Here is a 14,310-nt window from a genome sequence, read left to right as displayed (position 1 = left end):
GATCCAAATAATACACTGTTCCAAAAAGTCATTGTATCTCATGCATTAATCCTAACTTTATGGCAAAGTAAAGGTTAGCTGGTTGTGGGTCCTGTTGTGCGACAATCTATTGTATTTCAGTGTTGGAGAGGCAGAAAGAGGTGCAGATGTTAAATCACCCAACGACCCAGGTAGATTTTGACCAGAGCACCCAAAGACTTGACTGATAAAGAACTCCTCTCCCCACTCACATGGCTCATTCTTGCAACCATACAAGACCATTTTTTTGGGGTGGGGGGGAGACAGAGCCTATAGTTTTACCTGGTGCTGGTTTGTAAATGTGGAGCCAAAAGGATGCCTCGGCTACTCCTATGAAATTGTTGGCTCTACACACATACTGTCCTTCATGGGTCTCGGTCACATTTTTTAGACTTAAGGTAGAATCGACTTCAGTGCCATTGGTGAAAGACTGCAGGAACAGACAGATGCTGTGACTTCAGTTAGAGGGCAAAAAACACATTGCTATGGATATCTGATTGAGAACACATTGTATTGCTGAGACGGCCAACTGCTCTTGGGCCCCTCAAATAATAATGGAGCCTGTGGCCTGCTACCTATATATGTGTCATTAAACTCCATATTGTCTTCTAATATTCTCAAATTTTCCAATAATAGGACATATCTTTATAATACACAAAAGCCATGAATATCTTGTAAATATATTCTTATTAACGGTGACTAGTGATGTCATCAGTTATAAACGGTGAGTAGTGATGTCATTTGTGTCACATGACTCACTGAAACTTGTGTATTATAATAAATAAAGTACCACCGGTTGTAAAATATGAGGATATTAGAAGTTACCTTGGAGTTCCATGACCTGTATAAAAACACTCGGCCTTCGGCCTCGTACTTTTATACGGTCATGAAACTCCTTGGTAACTTATAATATCCTTATATTTTACAAGAGGGGGTACTTTATTCACTATGTATACACAAGAGCCATGGATATCTTGTAAATTATATCCTTATAAATGGTGCTTAGTGATGTCATCGGATATAATCGGAGCTTAATGATGTCATTTCTGTCACATGACTCACTGAAACGTGTGTATTATAATAAATAAAGTACCCCCTGTTGCAAAATGTGAGGATATTAGAAGTCACCTCTGAGTTTTTTGAACTGTATAAAAACAGTCGGCATTCGGCCTTGGTCATGGAACTCCTTGGTAACTAATAATATCCTTATATTGGTACTTTATTCACTATATAAATGGACCTTGATTCCTGTTATAACGTATAAAAAAAGCATACCCTCAAAATATACTGTAGGTGTTCTGAAATCATGACTACTAAACCATATGTAGGTCAGGTTGACATTAATGTAAACACAATACTTTGGAGGCCATCTTGAATATAACCCACAATGCATTTTGCCCCAGAACACTGAATTCTGGGATTGGAACTGAAGGCAAACTGTGCCATCTACAGTACACATGTCAGACACACAGATGCAAATATAGTTGCGGATAATATTGGTTTATAACAAATTATTAACAAATATAGAGGCAACATCTGTAATTGCATTCTGCCAAGATGATATTCAGCAAAGACAAACACTGGCTGGGAAATTCAGCTTCCAACCCGCACCAGTATAAATGCAGTTTCAATTTCCCGGATTTATAAATAGGGTCCGGAGACAAAATATAAGCAAAAGCCGCTGTCTTAAACTGCCAGTGACGTAGCCCTTTATAAATAAGCACCAAAGAGGAGAGAGGCTTTTTCATATAATCCAATATATCCCAAGCTTTATGTACAATCCCAAAATTGAGTAGGAGGCGATGGCATCGAATGCAAGGGAGTTATTAAAGGGGTAAACCTGTGACAATAGTATCCCATGGTATAGACATTCCTTGCACTAAAAACAACAAATTCTATTTTAAAGGGATTCTGTAATGATTTTTGTGATGTCGTTTCTATTTCTAAAATTACACTGTTTACATTGCAAATAATTCACTCTATGATATAAAATTTCATTCCTGAACCAGCAAGTATATTTTATTTTAGTTGTAATATTGGTGTGTAGGTGCATCTCAGGTCATTTTGCCTTGTCATGTGCTTTCAGAAAGAGCCAGCACTTTAGGATGGAACTGCTTTCTGGCAGGCTGTTGTTTCTCCTACTCAATGTAACTGAATGTGTCTCAGTGGGACCTGGATTTTACTATTGAGTGCTGTTCTTAGACCTACCAGGCAGCTGTTATCCTGTTCTAGGGAGCTGCTATCTGGTTACCTTCCCATTGTTCTGTTGTTAGGCTGCTGGGGGGAAAGGGAGGGGTGATATCACTTGCTTGCAGTACAGCAGTAAAGAGTGACTGAAGTTTTTCACAGCACAAGTCACACGACTGGGGGCAGTTGGGAAACTGTCAATATGTATAGCCCCATGTCAGATTTCAACATTAAATATAAAAAAAAATCAGTTTGCTCTTCCAGAAAAATTCTGCTGGAGCAGCACTGTTAACTGATGCATTTTGAAAAAAACATTTTTATCCCATGACAGTATCCCTTTAAGATCAAATGATACAGAACTCTAAAGAAAAAACAACCCCTCTGACAATTCCTATAGGGCAACTTACTTGCAGCACTGTGACGTAAGGATCTCCGTCTGGGCCGTACTTGCTGCCATTCACTTCCACGTGTTTAAGCCACTGAATATGTGGCTGTGCGTCACTGTAGACTTTGCAGTGGAATTCCACGTCGCTCCCAAACACCACCGTCTGGTTGGCGGGTAACCCGGCCTGAAGGATGGGCCGGTGAGAGGACCTCTCTGCAAACCAGAAACAAGTTAGGATGAAGGGCTGTATACATGGCAGCTTCCACTCCTATTTATAACTACAGTTATATTCTGTGCAAACAACTGCTATGTGCTCAACTAAATTTACAGTGCTAAAGTCTGACCACTTGGGGCAATGTGTCTCAATAGCAAGGACTTCCATCTTTGAAGCATACCATCAAAATGGCAGCTCCCACTTATACGTGTACATGCAATGCAACCCAACCGCAAAACAAGCTCTGCACCCAGAGTAAGTTATGCTGTGGATTTCCCATATAAAGTGGGAGGTGTATTGTCCATTTTAATGTATATACATTGCACAGGTCCATTTAGAAACCCTACAGAACGCTGGAGACGATGTGTCACTTTCTTTGGCCTCCAAAAAGGAGGCATGAAATAGATAAAAATAAATGTCCGTGGTTACAGTGAACATCATTGTTGTGTCTCCTGACATTTTTCCATGAAATTATAGACTCCACTCCTGCTCCAAACCTGAGAGCCTTCTTCATGCCTAAAAGCCATCTCCAAGGCCACAATATTTTTCAAACAAACTTCCATTAAAATATTTCGTTCCCCCCCCCCAATCTTTAAATAAACAGTTTTCAAGGTGTCCCTGCCAAAGTCTTTTTTTTGGCAGATCCTTTACCCTTTCACTGGACCTACATGAAAGCTCCTTGGAGATGTTGTTGTACGTGAGGCCTACAGACCCGAATCCCTCCATTTCCTGAGGAGGCATTGTACCACCTGAAGCTCATAAGAGAAACCTCTATGAAAAGCTGGCAAGCCACCGCAACATTAGACCTGGAACCTGCCAGCAATAGAGTTATGTTTCCCGGGATTTAGGCAACCATTAGAAACCTATTGTAGGGCTGCCAGGAACATAATCTCCTCACCCATCCGCAGCTATAAGAGCATAAACAGGACAACAAACAAAACAGGTATTGTGACCCCAGTACACATATACTGAGCTCCTTTAACAGGCACTAAAGGGTGAGAGGGTCCCAAACAAGGCAAGTGTTCAGGGCTTCTCATGCATATGAATGATACAATTTACATGGTATAAGCCTTAGTATGAATGGGCCAAAAAAGCTCAACTTGTTCTAAACAAATGTCTAGACCATCTTGACTTTCCTAAAAGCCATCCCTGTACAGCAGCCAGCATAGGTAATACCCGGTAGGCTTACCCAGGACATCAAGTTGATAGGTTTGACGGATGCTTCCATATTTGTTCTCCACTACACACGTGTAGTTGCCTTTATCCGATGGAACTACGCTCTCCATAACGAGGCTCCACTGCTGATGTCGGAGCTACAACATGGAAAACATGCAGTTAATATTATGGGCCTCTTCCTGGATTGGGGATTGATAAAACAGTTTCATTAAAAGTACTTATCTTTTATATATATATCTATATATACCTGATATACTGAAAAGGTTAGAAAATCCCATTGGACAAGGACTGCATTGGATGTTGATGTCACGTCTCACTAGACACCCATTTTGATCTAATTGTTGGTCCAGGTAAGCAGAGCTTGTTGGAATAGTATGCAAGGGTTTTTTTTAATCACTGTTGGCAAATAACATTAATTTGATACCTTTTTGCTTTTATAAATATGTATGGGTGCAGTTACACTGAATTCCTTAGATAAGGCATCCTCCATAATTGCCTTTGTGCTACCAGCATGTGTTGCTAACCCCTAAGGGCGGTGTCCTCTTATATTTATTAATTATTACTCTGCTGAGGCATGCAAAATAGATGCTCAAACAGAGCAATCAAGCTACTGTACATATTTGCATTTTTGCTGTTGAGGACTGTCTCTTGAGGTGGAGGGGCAAAACACATTTTGCTGGAACCCATTACTTAGGGTGGTGGCACATGGGGTGGACGGGCACAAGGTTGCTTAGGTTGTCAAAATTCGCCTGCAGTTTCCTCGTAATATCCCCACAATAGTGAATATTTAGTGCAGGAGACTATATCCCCCCATTTGCCACCACCCTTATAGGACTTTCCTACCTATAGCTCTTCAGGTATTGTACTACAATATTACCATCCTCTGGAAAGCTTTTTGAGACTATTATCCACTGTTACTATAGACACCATCTCTCCCTACTATACCTCCTATCCCACAGTCACACTGCCTTCCCAGACACTATTATCCACTGTTACTATAGGCACCATCTCTCCCTACTATACCTGCTATTCTACACTCACACTCCCTTCCCAGAGACTATTATCCCACTGTTACTATAGGCACCATCTCTCCCTACTATACCTGCTATCCCACAGTCACACTCCCTTCCCAGAGACTATTATCCCACTGTTACTATAGGCACCATCTCTCCCTACTATACCTGCTATCCCACAGTCACACTCCCTTCCCAGCGACTATTATCCACTGTTACTATAGGCACCATCTCTCCCTACTATACCTGCTATCCCACAGTCACACTCCCTTCCCAGAGACTATTATCCACTGTTACTATAGGCACCATCTCTCCCTACTATACCTGCTATCCCACAGTCACACTCCCTTCCCAGAGACTATTATCCACTGTTACTATAGGCACCATCTCTCCCTACTATACCTGCTATCCCACAGTCACACTCCCTTCCCAGAGACTATTATCCACTGTTACTATAGGCACTACCAGAGACTATTATCCGACTGCTAATGTGAATAAGGTGTTTCATTGAACCTTCCCAGTAAGAAAGCTTTGGTTGTTTGTGTTCCTGCTCAGATGATAAAAATTTTATACTACACAGAATAAAACTGCAAAGCAGCCAGAAAATGTGTGTCTGGAGCTCATCAGCTGAAAGCAGCCATTGTTGTTTGAAGGGTCTACTAAATAGTGTAAGGGGAGGTCAAGCATTGCCTTCAAAGTGCAGCTGTTTTCCTTACTACTCTACGGATCTTTGTTTAAATTTCTCGCTATCACAAGGTTCCTTCTGTTTCCCTTCATGAAGTCTGACTAAAAATTGAGGGGTGACATCTCAGCAATGACAAATGTGTTATCCAGGGATTCTGGGAGCAGAGCCTTCTTTAGCAGTGGAGAAGCTCAGAGAAAAGCAGATTATTTGGGGTCTGTTATTTAAGCTAAATATGGTCTAAGCCATAGGTCCTACTCTATATAACATACTCTATATAAGGGCTTTATAAGGTTGTTGGGAAAATTATCAAATTGCAATAGTGGGAAAATGAGTCATTGCAGCGGGAACTGAATCAACTACCAGAGGTGTCCCTCGTCCGGCTGAAGATTAAACCTGCCAGATCAACATCGGGCAAATTTTCAGCCAGATATCAGTCGGGTGGGCGCCATACAGATAAATTGCTGAAGGACCTGAATCAGCAGCTGGAATCTTCCCATGTATGGCCACCTCTACTCTGAAGGGGTTAAAATGAGAGTTTTTTTATTTTTTACATTTAATAAGACTTTTTTTTTTTTGCATTTAGAATAAGGTTGTGGAATTCTTTCCCCGAAGAGGTTGTACTGGCAGATATAGATTAGATCATTTCAAGAAACTGTTGCATGCCTTTGTAGTAAACCAGAAATGTTTGGCCTGCGATGAATAGAAAGCAGAACAAACAGATAAGGGGGTCAGAGGCAGCAAAACAACTTATCCCCACTGCAACCTTTCACTTTCCTTGTCCCGATAGCCCCTGTCACAAGATGCTCCTGTTTTGACATTCCAAGAAAGTTTCTGGAAGCATAACATTTTCAGTGGTTTTCTAAGTCATTTGCAATTGCAGCTGAAAGCATTATTTATTTTTACCTTTCCTGTTCCCTGGTTCTAGAGTCACAACCAGCAGTACAGAGACTATAACAAAGCCAGACAGACACTGCTTTTAAAGGAGAAGGAAAGCTTCCAAAGCAGTTTATTGCCAATAGATTAGCCACAATAGTGCAAGCTCTAACACTATATTTATTCTGTAGAATGCTTTACCATACCTGAGTAAACAGCTCTAGAAGTTTTCTCTGTTTGTTTAGGATAGCAGCTGCCATATTAGCTTGTTGTTACATCAATTCCTGCCTGAGTCTTTCCCTGCTCACTTATAGCTCTGGGCTCAGTTACAGCAGGGAGGGGAGGAGGGAAAAGGGAGGGAGGGAGAGAGGAGTAAACTGAGCATGCTCAAGCCCTAGCCCTGAGGTTTATGCTGAAAACAGGAAGTCTGATACAGAAGCCCATGAGTACACAATAGAAGGAAAGAAATGTGGTGTTTCTTTTGACAGAGAACAGCATTACTGGTGTATTTATATAGACCTTTCTGATAAAGCTTACTTAATTTTAGCCTTTCCTTCTCCTTTAACAGCAATTATATTTACAAATAACATGGTTTTATTAAAAGTATACACATAATTTCATTAGGCCAAACTGCAAATCCAAGTGTCAGCAAGGCAGGCGCATACAGGTTAACGGCGCGGCAAAAAAGGATGCGTCACCTGGGCCAACCTTTCAAATAATAACAGTGTAATTCACAGCGAAGCAGCCAGTCTAAACAAGTTAGAAGAACAAGCAATTAGTCTGTTGCCTAAAAATAACATTGTTAGCTTTGTTTAATCATGTAAAACTCATTGTGATTAATGCAGTTACGAAGGATGAGTTACATGTGCTCGGTGTTTACCATTGCAGTGCTCTGAATTTAACCCACTGACTACCAGAATGCTGCCATACCTGAATGGTGGAATGGTAACCCTTTCCTAAACAGCCTTTTTGAGCCACAGAAGTAACAGTGATCCGTAGAGTAATGCAGCGGTCCTCAACCTTTTTTGCTCCACAGACAGTTTAAAGTAAGACAATTTTGGGAGGACTGGTTGGGGGCAGGTTTATGCATTTCAGGCTTACCAAACAGTATTTTGGTCCCTGTTGCGATCAGTAGAAAGTTTCCTGGCCTTTGCACTGCACTTGTCATGGCTTGTCAGGGAGCTAAGATTGCAGGTAATTTGGGCCTTTTTAATTGTATTTGAAGCTATAATAAGCTGCAGCCAGGAACAGAGGAGGCCGGCACTGGTTCACGGGCCGGTGGTTGGAGAACCCTGGAGTAGCGAACAGGAATAACTTACTTTGATGCCACCAATACGATGCTCTCCCCTGAATTCCTTTCCGTTCTTAAGCCAATGGATGGTAGGGGTGGGATTCCCCGCGGCTGGGCACCGGAATCGGATTGTGTTAGCGGCAGGGACTGCAATAAGTTTCTTCTCCATCTTCTCAGGTTGGGTCCAGCGAGGAGGCTCTAGGATGAGAAGGAACAGACAAAGAATTGATGAAGGTTGGATAAACTTATCCCAAGATTGATGATGCTCTTGTATTGTGAGCCAGCTCTTCATCTGACAAAGTCTAAAATGAAGGTGGCCATACACATAGATCTCGAAATCCCCAAATGAGCGGATCTTACCTGATATGCCCACCTTGAGGTGGGCGATATCGGGCTGATCTGATCGTGGGCCCTATGGCCCAACAATTGGATCATAATGAAAGGGATACAGGTGGATGGATTGCAGGACCGCATCAATGAACAGATGTGACCCGCGATCCAACGGGATTTGTAGCCCTGTCCGATCGTCAAAACCTGTTGGAGGGCCCCATACACGGGCCAATAAGCTGACGACTTTGGTGTGTCAGCAGTTTTTATCGGCCCGTGTTTGGCCCGCTGTTGATCTTCTTTTCAAGGTGGTATACACTGTGCCACATTTATATTCCCCTTTATCATTTCTAAGGCTAAATAAATGTAAGATTATATAAATGAGCTATATAAATAAAGAATAATACCGATTAACATTCATTAACAAAATGGCCAGACATGGGGTTCAACAATAATAACAACACACAACTATAAAACTGCAACCTTTGAGTTGTAGTTCAACAACAGCTGGGGAGCTGAGCATCCTGGTCTAGTAGTAAAACAAAAAACTTCCTTTAAATGGTCAAAGCGATAAAATAGCTTAGAAATTCCATGCACACTGGTGTCGTTCTGTGATAAAGAACCGGTGGCAAACAGCCTGCTGGATGCAAATACTCGCCTTGTTTGCTCTGTTGTATAATCTTGCCTCTGGTATGTACGCAGCCCGATTACAGCACCAGATTGATGATTGCTCATTGGCTGTATCTCCCATTTTATTTACAGTGTGCCATTGGCATGGGATACGCCTCTGGACAATATTAGTATAGGGCAGCTCGATATTCAGATCGATTGGACAAAAGATGATAAATATTAGAGTTTCATGTGTAACACAGAGATATGTGTGTCCATGTGCAGAGTGATTCCCAGCGTTTGTTTGATGCAGGACACTACACGCAATTATATCACGGATACACTCATTTATGGCTATCGTCGTTTCATAAGGGTAAGGATACACGGGCAGATTCGGGGAGATCAGTCACCCCGGCGACAAATGGCCTCTTCTTAGGGGCGACAATCTCCACTAACTGCCTTCCCCTACCTTCCGGGATGGCACTCGCGGCACTTTGTTTTCCGAAGTTGTGTCACTAGAAAGAGGGATCGGGAGACTAATCTCCCGGAATCTGCCCATGTGTCCTTACCCGGCAAGGGTAAATAATCAGTTTAGAACACTGTTCTTTTCCCGCAGACCTTGGAATGGAAATTTTGCTGGAATTTGGTGCACTGTAGTTAAACATTAAACCGCAGCAGCCTAAGCCAGTGATTGGAGTTTTTGGCAAAGAGAGTTTATTTTAATACAGGTGTGGGATCTGTTATCTGTAAACCCATTATCCAGAAAGCTCTGAATTACGGAAAGGCTGTCTTCCATAGACTATTTTATCCAAATAATAGAAGTGTTTAAATGTGATTTCCTTTTCTCTGTAATAATAAAACAGTATCTTGTACTTTATCCAAACTGAGATATAATTAATCCTTATTGAAAGCAAAACCGGCCTATTGGGTTTATATCATGTTTAAATTATTTTCTAGTAGATTTCCGGTATAAAGGGCCAAATTACGAAAGATACGTTATCCGGAAGACCCCAGGTCCTGAGCATTCTGGATAACAGCTCCTATACCTGTAATAGGTATCATGGCCACCTTTACTTATTTGCTTAGCTTTATCTTCCTATTCATCTTCCATTCACCAATGAAACCTCTGCCTGGGTTGCAGGAGTTAGGTGGAACCCTAGCAACCAGAAAACAACATTTTCTGTACACCAACAACAGCATGCTCCCTATGAGGACAAATTTAGGGAACCTATGGTTGCTAAGCCTTTTCACTCCTTCTTCCATCTGCACAACCTGCACCAACACGTACAACGTCCTACTAGAAGAATGCCTTCACCACCTATAGAACGTAAAAAAGGCAGCGCACAAGGTTCTGCCATTTGTTGCTATGAGTATATTTACATGCAGGTGGGTATATACGTATATCATGTATCCTGCATACAAAAATGCCCACAATGATACTGTCATGGGAAAAAAATTTTTTTCAAAATGAATCAGTTTATAGTGCTGCTCCAGTAGAATTCTGCTCTGAAATCCATTTCTCAAAAGAGCAAACAGATTTTTTTATAGACATTTTGTCAATTTCCCAGCTGCCCCAAGTCATGTGACTTGTGCTCTGATAAACCTCAATCACTCTTTACTGCTGTACTGCAAGTTGGAGTGATATCCCCCCCTCCCCTTCCCCCCCCCCCAGCAGCCAAACAAAAGAACAATGGGAAGGTAACCAGATAGCAGCTCCCTAACACAAGATAACAGCTGCCTGGTAGATCTAAGAACAGCACTCAGTAGTAAAATCCAGGTCCCCCTGAGACTCCTTCAGTTACATTGAGAAGGAAAATCAGCAGCCTGCCAGAAATCATTTCTCTCCTAAAGTGCAGGCACAAGTCACATGACCAGGGGCAGCTGGAAAATTGACAAAATGTCTAGCCCCATGTCAGATTTCAAAATTGAATATAAAAAAATCTGTTTGCTCTTTTAAGAAATGGATTTCAATGCAGAATTCTGCTGGAGTCGCACTATTAACTGATGTGTTTTGAAAAAAACATGTTTTCCGATGACAGGATCCCTTAAGAGCTGAGCACATCCCATGCAAGCCCTATGGTTGGGTGCACAAACATACTCATGAAAGTGACTACAGTCAAACTCTCTGGCGTGGAACACTGGCAAATTCATCAGCATGGCACAATCAAACTCCTCAAAATGGTACATGCCAGCGTTTCTTAAGCTGGCCATACATACTGAGGGAGACCTGTTTGTTTAGGTTGTCAAATGAGAGGATCTCTCCCTGATATGCGCACCTTGAGGTGGGCGATATTGGGATGATCTGATTGTGGGCCCTAGGAGGACCTAATCAACGAACCAATGCAGTCCTCGATCCGAAGGGATTTTTAAACCCGTTCGATAGAGATCTGGCCGACTTTCGGCCAGATATCGATCAGGGAAGCCCGACTGAGGGCCCCATAAACTGCCCAATAAGATACTTGTATATGGCCTTTAGTCTTATTCTCATCGGGACCCAAACAAAGAATGTGAGTCATATCCACAATCCAAGGACTTGTTTACAATGAATAGCCTTGTACTAAGAAATCCCACCGCATAAGAGGTGATTATGGATACCCACCATGGATGGGTTGGATGACACATTTTTAGGTTGTGACGCACAGGGTAGGAATCCCAGGTGCAAATAAAACAAAGAATAAGCTATATCATACTACGATAAAATCAACAGGAACTGTGACGCAAATGAAATCAAGTGTCTGCACCCTGCTTGGTGGGTGCAACTGACAGCTGCCACCCATTGTAAGGACCTAAAATGAAGGCAGATAAGTAGGTCCCACAAATTAGCATACCATATGTATACAATAAGGTGCTAAGTGCGGAACACACCAACTGGAATAAATTTCCATTTTAAGCATTGTTAGTTGAATACATTTCCATTTATATTGTGTACAGTATTTCCCCAGGTAATTGGCGTGAGCCTTTTTACTGGAGATGCCTGTTTGAAGGCTTTTCTCTCTTCCTCGCTTTGATTTTTCCAGGAAATCTATAGAATAAAAGCATTTAATACAGTCAGCCTTACAGAATGGCCCAGTTGTGGTCAAGGCAGTGCCGCTAGTGAAGTTGTGTAAGGCATACATTTAAGGTTGGGTCAGATAAAAGCACACCTAGAATAAGTGCAAATCCAAATATTCAGCAAAGAGATGCTGAGATCACACCAGGCACTAAAGGCAGTTTGCTGTCCATGGATATAAAATAATTCCTACCTATAATCAGGGAAAATGTTCCCTTTAAATGGTAAACCCCAAAGATGCATTTCAAATAGGTTGCCATGGTGCCATGTAGATTAATTGTAAAGTTATATACATATGTACTTTTATAAAATAATGACGTGCAAATCAGAACTTATGAGAAGAGAGTTATCTGTTAGAAACATGTGACAATTATATCACAAATATATCACAGTTTGAACTAGGTCAGTAACTCAAAGCAACCAATCGGAAGCTTGGTCTTGTAGAGTTAGGATAATCAAACTCAAACTATGACTGGGTTCCTATGGCTAACTGCAATGAACTTGGACGGAAAATAATGAAATTGAGGAAGTCTAAGCTGCCCAAAAAGCGTCTGCCTGCTATATAGCCATATATAATTATATGTTCTCCAATTGAAAGCCTTCTAAGGGTATTCCAAATAAAAATGTCACATCTAACCCTGGCAAAATACAGCCCATGATAAACTGATCTGTACTCAACAGGCTTCTGTTAAGGATGGAAGTCCTAGGCAAACCCCAATTTTTGGAACAGTTAAATTATTTTTTTTAGAGATCCAAGCTTGGAATGACAGGCCGACATCAGGTCCCTGCCGAACTGCCGCTGCCTTGCAATTTGGCTCCTGCATTTAGAAGGCAATTGTCTTTCAGCGTGAAGAACGGCTGCCAACTCTGTAGATATGTGAAACAAACAAGGTTTTGTAGAATGACAGTAATGTTTTTGCTTTGTGATCTGCCTCCATCCACACACAGCAGGATCCCTGCCGTTCTGAGGAGAGGGCGAGGCCCTATAGCAGGTGTGGGACTTGGAGGTTGTATTCCTCACCAAGTCATTTACAGGTTGGGTAGGAGAAATAAAATAGGAAAAGGTGCTCTGGAAATAATTTCAGCTCATGCAGTTCTTTCCCCACCATCCAATGCTACAAAGTCGACACCAATGAGTGTATTTATAGAAAGTTAATAAAGCTTGCCTTCGTCATATCTCAGGAACATAAAGGAACCATCTGCTATTACGTATTTGCCAAGATCCTCGAGAGCAGATGGTCAAAGATCAGGCAACCGCACTCTCCCAAACAATAGATGGATTGAAGGCGGAACATCACATGAAGGCTCATGCAAAGGATTTACACACAGGTGACGGAACACCGACAGTTTCATTCGAATAAATGAAGGCTTGTAACCGGAGAACATCATCAGCGATGGAAACATTCTCAGCCGTGCTAAGGTGATAAACCTTCTGCAGTACAGGTCCTGGCAGGGCAATCATTGATGCTCTCATTCTAACAGGACTTGGCAGACCTTTAGCAGATCACCTCTCTATGGTACTAATACTCTTTATTTGAAGGTCAGCAGATGGACGAGACAGAGTTTCTCACAATGCATTTTTGCTAGTTTTTTAAAATGGTCAATGAAAATACTGGGGGTAGTCAGCCAGTTGTGATATTTGCTATTTAGCCACTCGCTTCTCAGGTTTTTTTTTCTAAGAGTTTGGAAGAGAAACAGGGTTGCCGTCCCAGGATTCCCTCTGCTTTGCACACAAATGTGAGTAGGGTCTCCTGACTCAAATTGCTCTTCATTTGGATCCACTTATCTGACTCTACATATCAGAAAACCCTGTGCTACGCAGATAAGCCCCTATAAGGGTTTCTGGTTGGAAGCTGATCATGAACCCAGCTGTGGAACTTGAACCTATGGGTTCACTAAAAAAGGCACCAGTAGAGGGTGCTATTCTACTACTCCTGCCCCAGTATTTTTAAAACTACCCTGAGCCATGACCAGTAACAGCTCAAGGAATACCAGCTTTATTAGCTGCTCATAGTCAACTTTTCTCAAACCAATAAACTTCCCCGAGGAGTCTGCAAAATGGAACCCTTGGATTCTGGATTGCCGGTAAAGCAACTAGAAAAAAAAAACACTTCAACTGTTAAATATTTTCACAATATGTTAAGCTTGAAGCAAGATCTCTGTTCTGGCATTAGATGAGAAAGAGTTTCTAGCACAAGTCTGCCTATTGCAGTGCACACAAGGACGCGCAGTACTTGAAAAAATAAGATGTGCATTTCAATGTCTCCTTCCTACAATTTTCTCTTAAATAAATTCTGTTTCTGTCAGACTGTGGGAGAGAATCAATTCTGCCTGAAACCTTGAAAGCAAAAAAAAAAAGTGATTATAGCAGGAACAGCCCAGTCTAGAGGAGCACTCTGCCCAGATGTTAATGAAATAGCAAATATATTACCCAACACTTGCCTATACCCTTAAGGAAAATGAACATTAATGGAAAAAGAAGA

The 14,310-nt window shown here is 41.7% G+C and overlaps 1 protein-coding gene across 8 annotated transcripts in view; it reads right to left on the bottom strand.

The window, feature by feature from the left end:
• Positions 1-14,310, bottom strand: part of fgfr3.L (fibroblast growth factor receptor 3 (achondroplasia, thanatophoric dwarfism) L homeolog) — a 73,760-nt gene that overhangs the window by 18,195 nt on the left and 41,255 nt on the right. For 4 of the 8 annotated variants that reach the window (XM_041583291.1, XM_041583282.1, XM_041583284.1 and 1 more), the window contains 4 exon segments: positions 7,871-8,040; positions 3,994-4,117; positions 2,613-2,803; positions 301-448 (listed from right to left, as the gene is read on the bottom strand). In XM_041583291.1, coding sequence (XP_041439225.1) covers positions 301-448; positions 2,613-2,803; positions 3,994-4,117; positions 7,871-8,040 — 633 coding nt within the window. 8 annotated transcript variants of the gene reach the window in all.

The sequence above is a fragment of the Xenopus laevis genome, chromosome 1L (genome assembly GCF_017654675.1).
Source record: "Xenopus laevis strain J_2021 chromosome 1L, Xenopus_laevis_v10.1, whole genome shotgun sequence".
NCBI lineage: Eukaryota > Metazoa > Chordata > Amphibia > Anura > Pipidae > Xenopus > Xenopus laevis.
The sequence above is the reverse complement of the archived record's forward strand: the minus strand, read 5'-3'. Positions and strand labels throughout refer to the sequence as shown.